The sequence below is a fragment of the Lathamus discolor genome, chromosome 4 (assembly GCF_037157495.1).
Source record: "Lathamus discolor isolate bLatDis1 chromosome 4, bLatDis1.hap1, whole genome shotgun sequence".
NCBI classification, from domain to species: domain Eukaryota; kingdom Metazoa; phylum Chordata; class Aves; order Psittaciformes; family Psittacidae; genus Lathamus; species Lathamus discolor.
In genome coordinates, this window is record NC_088887.1 from 24,747,140 (window position 1) to 24,766,893 (window position 19,754).

At 35.2% G+C, this 19,754-nt stretch overlaps 1 protein-coding gene across 1 annotated transcript in view; it reads right to left on the bottom strand.

Moving 5' to 3' along the window:
- Positions 1 to 19,096, bottom strand: part of TMPRSS15 (transmembrane serine protease 15) — a 56,550-nt gene extending 37,454 nt beyond the window's left edge. The window contains exons 1-8 of the mRNA XM_065675813.1: positions 18,952 to 19,096; positions 16,432 to 16,562; positions 16,065 to 16,132; positions 15,224 to 15,268; positions 12,959 to 13,101; positions 11,270 to 11,311; positions 6,336 to 6,455; positions 306 to 414 (exon numbers count right to left, since the gene is read on the bottom strand). Of these exons, the coding sequence (XP_065531885.1) occupies positions 306 to 414; positions 6,336 to 6,455; positions 11,270 to 11,311; positions 12,959 to 13,101; positions 15,224 to 15,268; positions 16,065 to 16,132; positions 16,432 to 16,562; positions 18,952 to 19,096 (803 nt within the window). The remainder of the gene's footprint in view (positions 1 to 305; positions 415 to 6,335; positions 6,456 to 11,269; positions 11,312 to 12,958; positions 13,102 to 15,223; positions 15,269 to 16,064; positions 16,133 to 16,431; positions 16,563 to 18,951) is intronic.
- Between the last annotated feature and the right edge of the window lie 658 nt (positions 19,097 to 19,754).

A 19,754-nucleotide genomic window follows, 5' to 3' on the forward strand; every position in this document is an offset into this window, starting at 1 on the left:
GCAATTATTTTGAATTATGTGGTTTATTTTGACTTACAAATATATTCTTGTGCACGTATACAACACACAAGATTTCTTAAAATCATACCTAAGAATTTTTGTATGTGGGAAAAATATTGATATATTTGTGGGGTTTAGGTATATAAGTTTTTAAAGTTATGTCAATAGAAAGGAGAAAATTCTATTACATATTTTCCATATCAGGTGTTTGGGAATACAAACAAATGGCATAAATTTGACGTGCAGGAAAAAATATCACTTCATAATAAAAAAGCAAGTTAGAAAATTATAGGAAGATAGCTTACAGTATAATCCATTGGCAAATGATGTTTGTGTTATATGGTTTTGGATAATTCATAGAGTGAAAAAACCCAGAGGAATCAGTCAACATAAATTTTCCATCACAAACTGAAGCTGTAAAGATACAGTGAAGAACATTTGTCAAAATACTGTTTGAAAAACAGAATCAGAGCCAAAGTAAGAGTGAACTTAGACATTGGTTTACCTGTATTACCTTGGAAATGATTTGTAAGCAACAACGGGAAGACAAAATAAAACACACTACAAACTTACTCCCACTTAAAATTCCTATGGCTATTTGATCTCAAAGTACTATAGGAGAAGAAAAGCAGTACAGATCATTTACTTTTAAATTAGAGACAATCCAACTAATCCAAATTAGTCCAAACAAAATATTTCAAATTCAACAGTTAGACTCAACTAATCCAACTCTCTTTGGTTTTATTTTATACATATGTAAGGAAACAGGACCTTGCCTTTGCAGGTCTCAACTACAGCTACTTTAAATCAGGAAACTGTGTTTGCACTACCAGAAACAATATGATATTATGTGAATAAAAGCAAGAAAGGCTATGGTTGTCTATTGCTATCTCTGCTTCTATGACCTTCCTTGTCCCTTGCTTTATATATTACTGAGTACTCAAAGAGATAAGTGGATATCCCAAGTTTCCTGCCAGCTATCGAATTCATTCATCTGAGGTAAATGTCATCCATCATCATATAGTTTTTCAAAACCTTTTATTAGTTTGGTTTCCTTGGTGCTGCTAGTCCATTCTATGCACATTCTTCAGTTTAAAAACAATTATTTAAAAGAAATATCTTTTTAAGCCTCAGCAAGATTGGAAACATTAATGCATGTAGAGCTGCTTTTCTTCAGCAGACACAAAAGCACTGCTGAAACTTTTGCTGCATCTCTTGAACGTTACAGTAGGAATAAGTCTGTTTTTTCTTCAGTTATTCAGAAATCATAACAGAGCTTTCAAATAAGAATAAAATCGGTACCATACCTGATTATCTGGAGAGGTAAGGACAAGTTCATCAATTTGAGGCAGATAATCAGAAATTAGATAGAGTTTTTCATTAACATCAGAAATGAAATCATACCTATAATGACTATCCAAATTATGAATAATCGATCATATTGATAATTAAATGGAAATTTTATTGAGTGTAGTCCTCCTGTGGGAAATGCTATATAAAATGATAAATTTGGGCTCCTTTTCTGGTCATTTTCTAAGAGTAAAATTCTTTCTGACCACCACTGTAGCAAACACAACATAAAAATCAAGCTTTGTTTTAGCCAGGCTTAGGCATGTACTGTTATTAAAGACAGTGCAGAATGAACTTAACTAATGATTATATGTCTAATGCATGAGCTGGAATAGAAACATATTCCCTTTTGCAATCTTCATGGCCTTCAACAGGAAAACAGAACACATAAAATTTTAAATACAGAGAGAAAATGGCCCATGAAAGAGAGTTACTATTCTATATAACACTTTTTTTTTTTTTTTTTTTTTTTTCAGAAAAAGCTACAGCTTTAGAGCTGGGTATTGGTATAGAAGTATTTTTTCTGTCCACTTTAATTCATGTGTTTACCAGTGGACTGATATTTACAACCACTTCCCACTTAGAAGAATAAAATCAGTGTAAGAAGAAGGAAAGTGCCCAGTTTGTTACTAATGAAGTATGCAAAAAAGTGTTACTGTTAACAAGTGGTTAGCAATACACATCCTGAGCTAAAAAGTTTATAGCACTGGCAGTAATAAAAATAGATACAGCATATTGCTGTAATAAAATTAATGATAAAAGTTTGCTGTTGTCAAAAATTCATTTCTGTTTTCCTTGTTTCATCTTGTTTGTTTCTTCTTATCTCTTAAGAGACAGTAAGTAACTTGCAACAGGACAGCAAGATTCAGGCAAAGGTCCTTAGGCTGCTCATCCAGAGTCTAGCAATAGCTACTGAGCAGGAAGATAGCTGGGACTGGCATTATGTCTCTCTGCCTTTTTCTAGAAGGTGTATAGAAAAGAAAAATTTGTTCTTTACCTCCACTCAGACTTTTTGAAAGTAAAAAAAAATCCCAAACACTTGGCATGTTACCCAGGTCTTGTGGAGATCTATGTCCCAGGTACATAAGGCCAGGTTGGTTGGGGCTTTGAACAACGCTGTGTAGTGGAAGGTGTCCCCACCCACAGCAGGGGAGTTGGAACTAGGTCCCTTCCAACCCAGGATTCCATTCCAGGTTTCTATGATTCTGTTTCCCTGAAGAACTTCCTAGAAGTTCCTTGTTGCAGAAACAAGGTGGTCAAAGACTGGCAGAAGTCATTATACTTCTGCCTCCTCCTGGAGCCCTGAGGAAAAGCTTATTTGTTCTGCTAATGAGACAGGAGACATCTTTCGCAGGAACCACTTTCCCTGCTTCTCCAGCATGCACCTTGCTGTACATTCCTGTTTACTTACGTTACATACAGGGCACACTAGGAAGACTTCCTGTTATCCTTGAATTGCAGGGAGAAGCTCCCCAAACTGCTCAGATCAAGTCCACATATTTCACTTGACAGGACCTTTCTCTGCCAAGGGCAGTACATTTCTTCCTGACTTACATATGATTGATCTCTTATTACTGTAGTGCTGTGAGGTAGGTAATCACAAAATGTTAGCCTAGACATACAATAACTGCAAAGAAAGTCTGCAGAGAGAAACACCTCCTGGGGTCAGCCTCCAGTCTCCCTCTCCTCACACTTAGGTTCTACATGGCTGTTTTCAGTAATGCTAGTCATTATTAATAGATGCTGTTCCGACTTTCACATTTCTCTAGAGATCCTTTCATTGAAATTGCCAACCGCACTTTTGCAATATCTTTTGTTACTGCACTGCATTGCAGAGCCACAAAGAAACCTTTCAGGACAATTTTAATCAATAAACCCAAAGAAATGAAGGTGTTCAGTTGCCTGAATCTCTGATGAGTATCTGAGATTATACTGAATTCAGTCTCATGCACGAAAAAACCTATTAAAATTCATCCTTGTATCCTATATTTTAAAGCCACTAACATATTCTAAAATCAGAATTACTAGAGGGAATAATCATCAAGATGAAAAAACAAACCAAATTGTTTAAAGGCCAGCAAATCTGTTATGTGCAAGAGCACTTATAGCACGAAACACGAATTGGCTGTAAATCTCATTGTGAAACTCTGAAACACTCCTGAAAATCTAGGCCATTTTAGCTTTTATATGACTGTATTGTTAGTCTAGGATTCAGACATAAGCTAAATATCAAAGAGGTGGAAAACTTGGCAGGTATCCCAAACATGCATACTGCTTATTGCCACTCATTCCACTGGTTTTGCAAAGTCTGCTAAAAAACTTAAATATATAAATTTAGAAAAGCTCTGAGTTTTTGGATGGAAGATTTTAAGCCTGAAAATGTAAGATTCATGGAGCAACAATATGCCCTGCAGCCAGAACTGTGTTTCTTCAAGGTTATGAGCTGAAGCTGATAAACTAATGGTAGCTGAATGAATTGCTTGGAAATAGCAGGCATCAGTGAAGATGAACACAGGCACACCATCCAGCTCCCTGAAGTGGACTGTAACTGTAGTTGGTTTCCTTATGACAGCCTGTCTACTTTTATGCACATTCCTGAAATTTCCAGTTCAGTTGTGCATATTCTTTAATGACTGTTAAAATGCTGATTAAGAAATAATATCCTCAGTTACAAAGGAGCAAGGCATTCACAACTTATATATGGCAGACATTCAGGGAGATATCTGAATTGGATCCAAAAGCCATGAGCTATGCCTCAACTGAAAAGATCTACTCAAACACAATTCATAACTTAAACCACTGTGTAGCCTCCAGGGCAGGGCTAAGTCATATTTACAGAGCTTTGACTGCAAGTAGGTGAGTTTATTTTTGTCTGTATCTACCAATGTAAACATCAGTTAAATCCTTTCCTATATAGCAGGCCTGTCTGTAACATCTTTAATAAAATGTGAGCAAAACTTGTAACTAAAAAGCATTCATTTTGATGAGATATATGATACTACTTCTTAACTATCTGGATATGCAGTTTTTATTTAGCTATATCTAAAATAAAAAAATAAAAAATACAACAAAATAAAATAAAATACCAAGCAAAATCCATGTCTCAAAACAACTGTATGATGGTAGAAATGAATGACTGACTAACTGTTTGGGGTTGTACCACCTTAATGCTTGCAGTGGAACAAAGGTCTGGCTGAGTTTATTTTAGGACCTTTTGATTTCCTCAGCTGTGAAGGGACCTGCTCAGAGCCCATCATTGTTATGATCTAGCTGGATGCGGCTGTTACGCTAAATAAACATTTGGATGTGTTTCAGTAGATACTCTACTGAAGTATTTTGATGGATATATTCCCTAGACTTTCAGCTCAGTCTCCCTTCTGAGTTGGCTGCACTCAGAAAAATGCAGGTAATGGGCAGGTCTGCGATTTTCTCTGAAGAAATTTCCACTTCTGGCAGAAGGGGTCAGTCTGTCACCAGCCTTCAGAATCGAGCTTGCAGCTTGTTTAAAAAAATAAATTGGTCTTTACTTGCTTGTTTTTAAACCAGAGCCCAGCATTTTATGTTTCAGAAAGCTCAGACCAGACTGCCCACACCATTATTCTCAGAAAAGCTCAGAAGGCGTTCTCACAGAAGAAGGGAATAAGCTTTCCAGATTTCTAGCAACAAATTCTATATTTAATAGAAAAAAACCCCACCAAAAAAAAAAAAAAAAAAACCCACAAAACAAAACAAAACAAAAAAGTACCAAATAATGCAGTCAGGGAGTTAATTGCCCCATTGTCTCCTAAAACATCTGTGAAGCTCTCTACAATAAAATTTTACAGGCTTTTAACCAAGGCTGTGAAGATCAATGCAGACAACATTAACGTACATGCCTTCCTGTGTACCAAAAAGCTGCACACAAGCTTTGGTAATCAGCAACGTAGTCAGATGGCTTGGTACAATTTCATATTGTTTACTGCTACATGGAGCAGTGGCTGCTCTGCACAAAAAGGTGCTCAGGAAAACTAGCCAATCAGATATGCAAATAAACCCACAGGCACTGAAGGATATAAACTTTTTCCATTAAAAAAAAAAAAAAAATCAGGTGTCAGGTTTGTAAGGTTTTCACAGATTCACAGGAGGGTTGAGGTTGAAAGGGACCTCTGGAAGTCATGTATCTCAACCTGCTGCTCAAACAGGGCCACCTAGAGCTGCTTGCCCAGATTTTCACATCATCATCACTGGGGTGACAGCAACTCAAACATCTGTGTTAGAGTCATATAGACACTCCCATTCCCTGATACTGTGTAGTGAGATGCAAGTGGGTGACCAACACACAGTTATCCTGCTAGGGCTACATCCTGCTGTGGCAGCAGTCATATTCATCTGCTCTGACTACAAAATGCTGCCAGGACCTGACCCATCTAAGTTTCTGGATGTACAATATCAATGTAGCTGATGATACACAGTAACACAGAAAAAGCTATTTGCACTGTTTCTTATGACAATATTAATTCTGGAATAAAAAAAGAAAACTCTCTTCTGGCTCCAAATATGCAATTAGGTGGTTTCTGAAACTAGGTAATGTGACTTTGTATCTTTATAGGGTCATAATTTTAATTTATTTTGTATGAAAATTATTTGATATTACTGGTACACAACTTTATATGAAATTGCTATATTATTTTATAATTTTTGTTAAATTTATATATATTATTAATATTTATGTAGCAAGATGTTATGTCTATATTGTTGTATATTGATATAGCCAAATTGTAATGTTTCCTCATTATTTAAAAAGTATATACTTCATTAATGAGAAGTTAAAGAAAATTGTTTCTATTTACAATATAAAGATTATAACAATCATTCTTTTTAATATTTTTGTAGAATTGATTTGGTTAGAAAACACTGTGTGGTTTATTGCCTATAAACTATTTACTAACTCCTGACAGGTTTAAGCATGTTTTAAAAGACTTATTTACAGGGATTTACATTCTTACCACATCTTTTTTCAGATTCATCAGAACCACCTGGGCAGTCCAAGATTCCATCACAAAATAAATCATTTCTAATGCAGGTTACACCATCATCACAAAGTTCAGCAGGTGGCAAACATTCAGCTGAAATAATAAGGAAAATAGCAATAACAGAGGGCAGTAATGCAGTTTCACTACCAAGGAAAATTGACTTACCTCTGGTTACTTCAGCACAAATCAAATCACCTACTCTATTTTGTTTTACAAAACTGCATTTTCAGAAGCCTGGAATGAAATATCATACACTAAAAAGATAAATTTGGCACAGAATGGAGGAAGTTCTCAGAAGTGACATAGTTTTTGAAACTAAGCTTGAAGTAGGGCTGGAAGAAAATTTCCATGAATTCCCATTTACTTCCTCTACAAAAATAAACTATTTTATGCAATATAATAAACAAAATTTTCCTCTTGAATAACATGAGAAAACTGTACTTTGTTTTAAATACGAATGAAAAATGTCTGAGTTTAGTTGAATACAATTTAATTTCTTCAACTTTCCATTTCTTCAACTTATCATAATGTTGCACTTTGTTATGTTAGATAAATTTGGCTTTTAACCAGCATATCTGGAAAATTAAAGACTTTAAGACTGGATTTCAAAATAGTAGGAATATCAGAAACACTATTCTTTTCAGATTTTCAAAATAATTTGTAAGTTAAGAGCAAGTTTCTGCAAAAATAATACATGGGCAGGTACTTAAAATTGTGGAATCTCAGTATTAGTGTTTCTTTAGGGCATAAATATTCATCCACTGCAAACATCATCTTTTAGTCTTTAGATCACTTTGGTCTTAGACATCTGTAGAATTCAAGCAGGTCCTATTAAAGTGAACAAAAATATACAGTTAAAATGAACTTTGTATAACTACTAATTTCAAAATTCTTGATAATTGCATTAAATTCCATGGAAACTATTCACCTGGTATTATTCACATAGTTCCTTTTCTTTACTTTGGTAAATGATAACTGGAAAATTTCAAAATTGCAAGAATGAAAACATTCAAATTGCACTTGCAAAAGTGAAAATGAAAAATATTAATTTACAAAACTGAAATTGAAGCCTGTAAGCATTATTGCTTGATTTATTTCTTTCATAAAACTGCTAGTTCTGTTATCAAATTAACTAGATGTTTGTATAATATTGTATATCAGTGTAAGTGACAAAGGCTGAAATTGGTTTGGATGTATTTGGAAGTATTGTAGCATTTCATAATGTTTTACAAAACACTTCCAGTGTTAGCAGTGAAGACAGTGTAGAGAAAAAGAGCTGACATTTTGCATCCAATTGGTAATCAAAGAAAACCATACTTAAAGTGTTGGATACACAGTGCCAATGAATGAATTGCCACAGATGAACAGAGGTGAAACTCTGCATTCTAGACCCAGAGCAGTAACTCAGACAATGAGCAACGAATATGTTTTGCACAAGCCCAATATGCAAGAAAACATTGTTTACATACAACATGATTGAGTCCAATTTACACTTCAACTCAGAAAACTAAACAGTATTGCCACCTACTGGATAAAAAGAAATTAACATTTTCTAGTTAAATATTTGGACTTTTTTTTTTAAACAGCAGATTACCCTGGAGTGCAATTTAACTGTTACACTCAACTAAATAATGGCAGTAAATATATTAGATCCATTTGAAAATGCTTATAAATAACATATATTTCACCATTTAATAAGGCTAAGGGAGGTTTTCAAAGATTCAAACAGATTTTTCCTTTTTTTTTTTTTTTTTTGTTAAAACCTCAAGAAACAATAGGAAACGAAAATGAGCAGTCAGTATGAATGTCAATATATATATCAACATACACACACATATCATTTTTGTAGAATGTAAAGTCTTAGAAGTCCCTTCTCCTTGAAGAGATCTTCTTTGTCAAATCAAAGGTAAACCTTCATATCATGTATTTGTAGGAATGGGATGTGAGAACTGAATGATGCAAGAAGAGGTTGTATGAAAACAATGTATTCTAAGTGATTCTAAGATCTCAGATTATTTCACATAACCACCCTGCTTCTCCCCATACACAGTTACCTACCTGCAGTTGTTGAGGGCTCATTTGTAGTGAGCTGTCCTGAACCTGGGAAAATACAACCCAAGTTTAGAATTCTCCTTCTTGCTCTGTGAGAGCACCTCTGCAGTTGCTTAGGAAGAACTAAGCAGCAGCTAGTCTGCTCTTATATCTATACTATTTGCTATATCCCCAAATCCCAGCTTAGGTAATGGTACAGTAGCACCAGCTTGAGTGGCCTTGATCCTGAAGGCCAAGTGTCATAATAAACATAAGAAAAAAAATGTGGAATCCAAGTGTATTTTAAATTTCATTCTTTTAGCTCTAGTCACATGCTTTTCACTAACTTCAAAAGACCTTTTTTTGTTTGTCTGTTAGGGTTTTTTTGGTTAAAATAACATCAATTCTTCTTGTCTTCCTCTGGTATGTAAAAGTTCTGACCTGAAGGTGGTGCGAGGGAGCTTGTAGTTAGACTCATGGGATCTGTTGAACCTGAAACTGAAAAGTTACAACAGCTTCAATATTAGTACTAAATATATATGCATATTTTCCTATAAATAGCTCCACAAATTGCTCAACAAATGAATTATTGCAGTGTGAGGAGAGTAGCTTCAAACTATCTAGTATTTGTATATTTACATATATACATGCATAATTGCACATGAACAAATGCCTAGGTACATAAGTAGATTTGTATTAGTGATAGTAAACTGCAAAACACTCTGGAAAAATGGAATGCTCATTTGTGATGGCTCCAAAACAACTTCCATTTAGTGGTGCTTTTAATAGCAATCACTGAGCATGCCCCTGGTGTTTCCACTTCCAAAGAGTCTTTCTCTTCCTCTTTGAATTTGCATTAGCATCCCTGTTTACTATTTTCACTTTCTACATCAACTTAAGTATGAGAGTAGGATGATGATGTACTCAAGCTGAAAAAGATCCCTATGTCACTACAGTTAATTCATCTTATCCCTTAGTTTATAGGATGAAAGGCAAGAAGGAATAAAGTGAGAGAAATAGTAAGGCCTCTATAGTTTGTCATCTACCAGTTTTGCTGGCAAAAGTTTCTGATCATCAGACATCACACTTTTGTTAGATGTTCCTGCTCTCCCAAACCTAGAAGTGCACAAACTTGCATGAGGACTTCCTACCAATTTTCTATTAAAGCATGTTTATCTAGCAAACATCATTAAGCTAAGCTAGGTCATTATGTATTAAATGGATTACAAAGTGTTCTATGTCAGCAAGTTTAAGAACACAGTTCCTCTGGCAGAGATAGAGGAGAGCCCAGCAGAAGGTGCAGGGAGTGTGCGGCTGGATGGACTGTTCTCAGTTATTCGGAGAAGGAAGCTTCATTCATACCTTCACAGTAGTTGTCAAAGTGTTATATACATATACAAATACACACAAATATACGTTATATACCTATGTATGTGTTTAGTTACATATCTGTCTAAATAGTGTCTAAAGGATCACTATTTTGGAAAGAATTAAACATGCAAAGACCTAAAACATGGATACCTGAAGAAGCAAGCAGTTCTAACAGAACAATTATGAGGCAGGTGTGTCTTGAAGATATTGAAACAGATCTGGATTGTCACAGGCACTCCCAAAAGTGCACGTACAAGTTGACAGCAAAAAACATGCAAGGAAAAGCACAGGAAGGTGACAGAGGCATCAGTGGTATAAGCACAAATCAAAAATATTCAATTTCTGTGCAGTCTCACTAAAGTAACACGTGAGGTGGATAAGGATGGTTTTAGGGTCAATAGAGCCAAAACCCAAGCATCCAGGAGATGTAAATATACCATATGTTAATACTTGGGTATATTGTGGAGTGAAACAGGAAGCAGACATTGTTAGCAAACATACAAAAATGACCCCAGGCAAACCCAAGACCAAAGGGAGAAAAAGGAATCCATACCAGGAGCATTCTCCTTCCAGCCTGTGGTGCTGACAACTTCCAACTCCTTTCCTCCTTCCTTCCTCTGTCACTTTTTCTCCCCCTCCCCCCCCAATTCTTCTTAAGGATAATTAGCAACATTGAACTTATGACTCAGGGGAGCATCGAGATAGCATACCAGAGGCAGGGACAGATAGGAGAAAATTTGTATGTTAGCAGTTTTAACTGTATCATTAGGAATAAGCTGTAGCAATTATACACTTTGGACTATACATGTTAGTAGGCCTGTAACTAGGCTAATAATAATTCTTTCTTTGTTATGGCTGCAATTAGACTATCAACAAGTACTTGGCTCCTATATTCATAGGTGCATATCTTTAGCTCACGTAAGTTGCACAAAGCTCCTGGTCTTGCACCCTGTCCTGGAGAATTCGTACATGATAATTTGTATGCAGTTTGAATATGGCAAGCCTACCTGTATCTACAAAGCATCTACTGTATTATTCAGCTGTCTGGCTGACTTTTGGCAGGTCTGTACTCTGTGAATTTGTGAGATCAAGATGTGTCTGCTTCATATTGTCATAAGACTTCCGGTAGTAGTGGAAGGAAAATCAGTCAATCAACATTTCCCAGTATATTCATAACCACAGCATAAGAGTAGGACTCCACAGTCTCATCTACCTGCTTAAATCTACAAAAACTTCAGCTTGCAGCTCAGCTGGTTGGTGGAGACTCAACTTTTCCTTTGATCCACTAATAAAGCTCTTAGAGCTTTTGTACAGACTCCATATCTCTGCTTTCTCAAATGGTCAGAAATAATGGGGGTGGGTAACTATCACTGCATGGACCCTCTCTTTCAAGACCCAGCTACAGTCAAAGCACCTTTACTAAGTTATACCAGCTGAACAGCAAGTTTTATGTTTCTTCATGTTGTACTGGTGACAAAAAAAATAGTTTATTGAAAGTTACTAACCTGAAGTTAACGGCATCATTGTAGTAAGATTTTCAGCAGTTACTGGAAGAAAGCAAATTCATGATAAATTCCTTTTATAGCACTTCATCACCACTTGTAAAACTCAAAGAAAGGAAATTAAAAAAAAAAAAAAAACCAGCTGTGACTATTTCTTTTGAATTACTAGCAGTGTCCCAACTCCCTCATTATGATCACCTTACCCTGTTCCTAGTCTTTTCTCAAACTCTATGATCTTCCTAAGGAGGAAAGGTTCATATCAACACCTTTCAATCCTCAATCCGAGTTCATTGTATTGCATATAAAATGTCTTCATCTGGGAAATCTCTGTCTTGGCATTTTTTATACTATGCAGATTTTCAGAGCACCTGTGTCTTATAAAACATTATTTAGATCAGATAAATGAGTTAAAATTAACCTGGGATAATTTGCAAGAAAGTAAGTTACTTTTAATCACTGTGCAAACCATGATTTCAATCAAGCCACACCTGTGTTGTAGTTCTCTCCCTCTCTGAAATAAGAATAAGGCTTGAAGAACACATTGAGATATAGGATGCAAAAGTGCCATATATGATTATAAATGTTAATTAGTTATGGTTGTTATTTCATTGAAGCACTGCAGATGGAATGGACAGATAATATCTCGAGTGAAAAGGGGATTTTAATGATCCACAGCAATTCTTTTTGGTGGCATTTTTAAAGTATAATGAGCAATCACTTTAAACTGTGATGTGCAGGTATTCACAACAACTTCGGAAATGTGGTGCAAAGAGTAAAGCAAAATAAAGATGTCAAGATTCTGAATTTAGCTTTCAAACATCTGATATACTTAGCAAAAAATGTGCATTTTAGAATTTTAGAATACAGTAAGAGACATTGCACATCAGAGATCCCACCCCTCATAAAGCAATCAGTTGCTACTTAATAGTATCGCCAGCATGTCTTCAGATGTCAGCTAATCAACTTCCACTTCAAAGGATTCAAGTTATTTTTTATCCTCATCCTCAGTAAAGGTCTGGTTTGAAGCTTTTTGAGGTAAACCCAAGGAATCCCATTGATCTTGTTTGGCTTCTACACAGGCTTTGATATATTTTCTAGTACTTACATAAAGTCACTATATTTGTATATTTGCAAAATTTAAAATTACTTAAAAGCCACATTCCTTTTCTTCCATTTACATTTTACGTATCTTTAAGGCAATATGAGGTCAGTTCCTTGGGCATGCTTCTCCAGAAGCCACACTCTACTCGGTATGTTCTGACTGATATCTTTTCAATAAATGAGTCTTCGCTCACTGTAAGGCTGAGCTCTTTTTCTTATTCTTTAGAGAAACAAAACTGAATGTACTTATGAAACAACATTGTTGAGGCTTAATTGCTTTAATCTGAGTGATGAATGAAATAACAAATGTTACACTACATTAAAGAGATGAAATCGAGTGGTTTTCACTGGGAAATCACTACTTAAACTTTGCTCCTTCCTTAATGAACATACAGCATGCTGACATACTTCCCACCTGACAAAGTTGTAAATGGTTCATTTAACTGTTACTGTAAGCTCTCTAATGGGGAAGGAGGGCACCCATGGCCATAAGTAACAATCTGTTTGCTGGTTGGGAGTGTAAATTTTCATTCCTGTTACCTGCAGTTCTCAAGAATTTACATAGAGGAAAAAAGTGTTTACCAGTCTTACCTGTGACTTGTATGCTGTTCACATCAATTTTCAGTGTTTGGGTAAGATTAGTTTTATTTGAGTTGATATGCAAAACCAGCTCATCTTTTACTTTCTCAACTGTTACCATGTGGCTAAAATAAAGGGTGAAGATCACAACAACACTAGCAACACAAAAGAGAGAAGGTTATTAGCTATGCAAGCTAATGAAGTAAATTTGCTATATGACTTATCACCTAGACAGTATTTCATTCCAACACAGGTTCCATTTGTAAAGTCAGAGTATGTTTAAGTTTTGCCTGGCAAAGATCACACATGAATAAACACCCCTTGATTATCACTAGGTTTGAACCTTGAAGAAACAGGGTTTTTTTCTTTATCTGCTCTTATTTTCACTGTGGAAAAAAACAAAACAACATTTATATCAACTGCTGCAACAGAGATGAATTTTTAATAAACTGAAGAAGTAGTTTTATTGTTATTCAACAGGTCTTCTAGTTTAAGCCCCAAAATATTTATGGTAAACCTTGAAGTGTCATGAAAATTATGTAATATATTCATGATGCAAAACTAGAATACAAAGTGAACACTTCTATAAAGCGAACATCATCTGTGGATTCTGCGTCTGTGAGGATCTGCTGTATGACCACATAGATTCTCATAGGGAAACCGTAATGGCTAAAAGCACAGATGTTTTTAAATCAGTGATTAAACTACATTTGAATTCTAAGGCGCCTGAATTCTATCCAGAGTGTTTTCTGTTTGCTCTCTCCCATTCCTTCTAGATACTATTATTAAGTTTCATATTTGTAGCTAGACTAAGGTAGTGTCAAAGTATGATGCTTGCTAAAGGTTTTCTTTATTTATGTAAATATAGGTACAAACTTTGAATAGTTAAGCATGTATACTACCCAATTGCAACTGACTCAGGGGCGGTTTTGATAAGAGGAGATTAATCCTGCCATTTTGCTGACCATAGTCCACAGTTTGCAATAGATGGAAAAACTCTCCTCTTTAATTTCTTATATGTTTCTGATAATCTCTAGGCCATATGAGTAAAAAAAAAGCTTTTATTGCTATCCTTGTGACTCAGCAGAGTTTCAAGATTGCCCAAAGGGGTAAACATTTCAAATGAAGAATCAACTAGAAAAAAAACTTCTGAGACAAAAAAATATTTCAAATATTATTTCAAAGAAGAAATGAAGACAGATCCTTACTGGTGTATTCAAAGCCATATCCAACATTCACTGACATCAGATTTTTCTGTGATTTCTGTGGTATTTGTGTCAAGATACTGGGTGGAATGATTTTACCCAATACAGATGTTTACAGTGCAGATATCTAGATTCCCGTTGTAGATGATGGAAAAAAACTAAGCTGTTCTTTGGCATAATCTACCTCCTCCTAAAAAAGGCATCTAGATTGACCACATGAGAAAATTCTAGAAACCCATGTCTTGCATATAGAGTCTTCAGCAAATAGCTCAGAGATGCCCAAAGTTTAATAGGGATAGTCCTATTCTGTGTGCAGAAACTAAATTGTGCACTACTCCAATCAAAAGATAGCTCTAACGCAAATGTGCTTCCAATTTTCAACACACATGTATTCATGGTTGGCTAATACCCATTTTTGTTTTGCAAGCATGGTCATTCAAATGAACTAGCACCTCTGAATATTTATCCATTTTATGTATTTACAGAAAACATTGATATCATAAGAGCAGCTGGTATCACAGAATTGCATCATCTGCTGTCACAATATTTCTTTAATTTTGTTCTCTCACCTATAAAACAACTAATTATATAATTATTTTCTTGATGTACTCCAGTTCTACAGTCTTAACCTTTTGTTCTGTTTTGTTTGCCTGTCATAGTGTGTCATTAGACCTTCCTTTAATAAAACTTAAGTTGCTAATGATGACATGAGATCTGCCCCTCAATCTATGCAATTTTGCACAAGCAAGCTCAGTACAGATACTCTTTAATTTCTAGCTAATTTCCTGCCTGCTTTCTTGTCCATATTTCTGTCCATCTTTACTGTTTATCTTTCCCATTTTTCTTCCTAAATTGGCAGTCTCAGAGAGTATAACTTCTTTTTTTTTTTTTTTTTCTTCTTCTAATCCTGAAGAATGTTTTTGGAGGAAAGATTACATCTTGAAGCTTCATGTGTGCTTTAGAAAGCCTTGTCCAATCTCTAAAGATGTGTTTTCATATATATTCACTATCTACATAACTTTCTAAATTAATAGCATCATCATCTCTTGCCCACTTTGTTATCTGCCATTACCGAGTCTCTGACTTCCTGAATCTTTCAAGACCATCTTCAGATTTCCTGTAGGAAAAACAAAAACCAAAAACCTATAACACAAAACAGCAGAAAAGCATACAATTCCCCTTGAGTTTATAATATTGTGGATAATGTCGAAGCATGTTCTGAAACTGTTTGATAATAGAAGACAATATTACAAATGTTTTGCTGAATCAGGACCTTATTAAGAACAGACTTCACTGCATATACTGGTCTTTTTTGACAGCTGACCTTCAGCAGGGCAACAAACATAATAGGATAATAAAAAACAAGGTTAAACAAGATTAAATAAATAAAGCAGATCTTACTGTACCTATTTTATGGACTCTTTAGGACTTACAGGGTATAGCTTTACCTGTGTCAGATGCTAGCCTCACTTGGTAACATCCTAAGGAATATAAGTTAAGTGAATACAGGTCCATAAGTACACAAGTGTTATTTCTATTCATTTCAGCTTATGCCAGCAGATCTCTAACCTGACTTAGACGCAACCCTGCAAACATAGCAAACTAATAAGTCTTGAGGGGAGTGGAGGGAAAAATTATTGATTCTCTAAAATATAGAAATTATGTGAGCTGGTCTTAGAGTGAAGCCTTTCTGGTTTGGTCAAGACACGGATATATAGGAGTCCGTGAAGGAAGTTTGCTCAAGGAAACACAATGGTGTCCAACTTCCCACAGCAGCACTTGGAAGACATAAGACATGAAAGAAATAATACAGGATGTTCCCAAAGATCTCTTGAAAAGCAAGGTATTGGTAAGCACTCCTGAGATAAATAGCTAAGTGAGGACCTTGATGTTTATATGCAAGCTATACCTACTTGAACTGGGAAATTTCACATCTCTCAAATTCATTTTTCAGATCACTTGCTTGAAAAGCTTCTTGTATCTATATAGAAAAGAGAAATCTTGAGCAAATACAGGAATTAAAAATACACCCAATTGCACATTGCATTCGTGGTTTTAATACTAAACAATTTTTCCTTCCCAAATCTGGACTACAGAAGCAAACTTCCCCTTTGATGTTTCACTAATTTTCACAAATAAGGAATACACTGAAGTCTGAAGGTTTAGGACCAGAAATATCTCATTTTAGAGAGGGAAAAAAGCCATCAACAGCAGGTCATGTTAGGAAATTAATGTACCTACAAATGCTTTTGAATTAACCAGAGACCAGTAGGCTCTTACCAGTTGTTCAACATCAAAGGCAAGGACTTTGAAATCAGCTGATGATCTGTTTTGCAAAGCAGGAGTGAATGATGTCCCAGAGAGTATTTCAAATGTTCCCATGTAGCCATGTGTATTCCCATCTGCTTTGGCTAGATAATTAGAATAAAATTCAATGTTTTGAATTATATAGAAATTAATTTAAAACATTATATTAGATTTTATTCTACACAGATCAACAATACACTTCGAGCTTTCTGTTTTCTTTGCAACCAGAGATGTTTTACCAAGTGCTGATTTCAAAAAAGTGATAGAAGTTTTTCAATGTTTACAATAGTTACAACTATAAATATATTTTTATGAATACTATTTGTCCTTAGTTCTCATTACTTTCAATTTTGTGTCAAACGCTGTTTTCCAGAAGCACTGTAAGTGGATAAAGGGGACAATGTTATGCCCAGTTGTGTCTGACACAAGGGACAGATACATGGGAAGAATAATACTTAGTGAATTATGAGGGGGTTTTGTGTTTTGGATTAAAAATACTAAGAACTACTACTCCACACTTTCTTTATTAAATGCTGCTCGCTTTTTATATAAATATATGTTGGTTTTAATGACAACACTGGAAATACTAGTGTCAGAATAGTTAAACTATATTTGACCTGACATTTCTTACCAATACATGCATAAAGTGCTCGGAGGATTTATGAGGAAACTAGATAACTGGTCCTTACAGTAAATTTAATCTTGATATCTAATATGCTACAGCATATGAAATGTACATAAAGCAATTCATTATACATTAAAAATATTTCCTCGCTGTGTAACACACAGGGAATTTTCAGATAAGACCTGAATTAATGTGGTTGGTTGATTGATAGAAAAATGCTTTTGCATAGCAGTCACAGTAACATTGGTATTTGTAGATTGTGTTTGAAGGCATTAATATCAAGCAGTTATTATAATTTTTAAGATAAAGGCATATAACTAATAAATACTGTAATAAACAGCCTATTGACACCAATTTCCTATCAACTAGTAACAGCAGACTACTTAGAACTTCTTTGAAGGCCATTTATCCTTCCAACAACTGCAAAGCTGTTTAAACAAAGGTTTCTAAATAACAAAGGCCTTTTTCCCTATATAAGTCAAATATATTTTTTATTTTTTTATAATTATTATTTGTATATTATTAAATTATTGCCTGTTCATGTTCTAAATAGACAACATACCATCATTACCTTTAAGCTCATTGTGTTTTATTGTGTGATGGTATTCTGGTAAGAGTGGAAGAAAGTCAGGAGGGAAAACAAATTTTAAAATCTGGAATGAAAATCAATAGCAATTGAAAGAATAAACATGAGTATTCTGACAAAAGTTGGTTTGTTGTTTTTTTTTAAATACGGTTTACAGTAGCTTAGTCTTCATGTTCTTCAGTATGAAATAGTATGGACTTTTGGTTAATGATTGCCCAAATGATTTCCTTCACATTATTTCAAAATATCACTTTGCTATTAGCTGTGAGGGTTTCACAGAGCTAAATATATTTCCTTACAAACAAAAATTTAGATCACAGAAGGGTTGAGGTTGGAAGAAAGCTCTGTAGGTCATTTGATCCAACCCCACTGCTCAAGCAAGGCCACCTACAGCCAGCTGGCCAGGACCATGTGCAGACAGCTTTTGCACATCTCCAAGGACGGAGAACTCCTTGGGTGAGATGGTTTAATGTGAGGTGTCCCTGCCCATGGCAGGGGGGTAAGAACTAGATGATCTTGAGGTCCTTTCCAACCCTGACTATTCTATGATTCTATGATTCTATGACCAGTCCTTCACTGGACTCTGTCCAGTAACTCCGTATCTCTCCTATGCTGAGGAGCCCGGAACTGGACACAATACTCGAGATGTGGCTTTACCAGAACACAGTTAATATACATCCACAAGATCTTTAAACCAAAATTTCAGTTCCATTTGAAAATCATGACAGTTTTTAAAGATAGTTTACTTTGAGTCTTAGTAGCTATTCTATCACGTTCTAAGTATTGGCTAAATATTAAGAGTAACTATATTTACTGTCTAATGTAGGATCTCTCTCACATCAGTAGACAACTTTAAAATATTCTGGGTTTTTTATAAAAAATGAAAGATTCCAAGAGATGTAGAACAAGAGAATTATCATTGTCTTTCTGAATCAAACCCCATAAATGGTTACCATATTACCTTCTGTAGTTGATGAATACAACTAAATAACCAAAGCTTTGTAGCTTGGATTCCATTCCAGGGGTCTCACCCAAATTCCAAACCATGAAAATTCTTTTCTATAGTTTTGAGACATGCTTCAGATGCTTATATTTTTGCCTGTTTTTTTCACATTGATTTCCAGGGGAGGAGAGGAGGAAAATAAATATCCCCAACCTCTCTTGCCCCTGCATTAAATCATGGCATGAAATATGAAAAATAATCACAATGACGCCACCACTGCCTTCAAAGTCTGAACGTCCACTGAAGAATTCCTGGAAAAGTTAAAGGTTGGCTGCTTACCTCGTTCTAACTCCCGGACTGACATCCATGAGAGAACAATCAATCCAACAGAAACACACACAAAACCTGCAATGAGAGAAGCAAACAAAATTTCATAGTAACTAAGAGAAACATTCTTCTTGCCAGATGCTTTCTTCAGCTTCATTTCTAACTTGAAAGCTCTATGAATTACGGACTGACAAAAGACACAACCTAAAACGGAGGGTAATAATCCACATGAACAGATATTTATAGAAGATGCTTGTAAACTAATTACACCATAAACCATCACTGACATAGGTTTTTACAGCATTCCTGAACAGTCATACTCATGCACAAGATATGCAAATGTGAAGAAATCACTTCAGAACAGAAGGACTTATGTCTCAGATAAGGAATAAGCAAAACCACAGAAATGTAAGGTTGGTCACTGGATTTGCACTATTTCTTGTAATCTGATATTTTTAACTGAAGATTCATACAGAATACCAGTGTCAGATTTACTTCTTGTGCAGGTTTTTTGCTAATTCTTCACAAATGCAGTTATGAGGACAACAGGGAAAGTCGTATCTTTCATCATTCTGCTTGAAAAATTCTTTAAAAGTAATTTGTTTTATATAGGAAAGGCTGGCAAATTAGTTGTTTAGTACTGTGACAACAGCTGAGCACTGAACAGTAATTCAGCAGTAAAAATCTGATCTGCATAAGGCACGGTTCTTTGACTACATATCTGGAGAACTAACCAAAGAAGACATTATGAAATGTATGCTTCTTTTATATTTTCTTGCCAGGCATAAAAGTGCCAGGGGATGCAAACCCTTGAT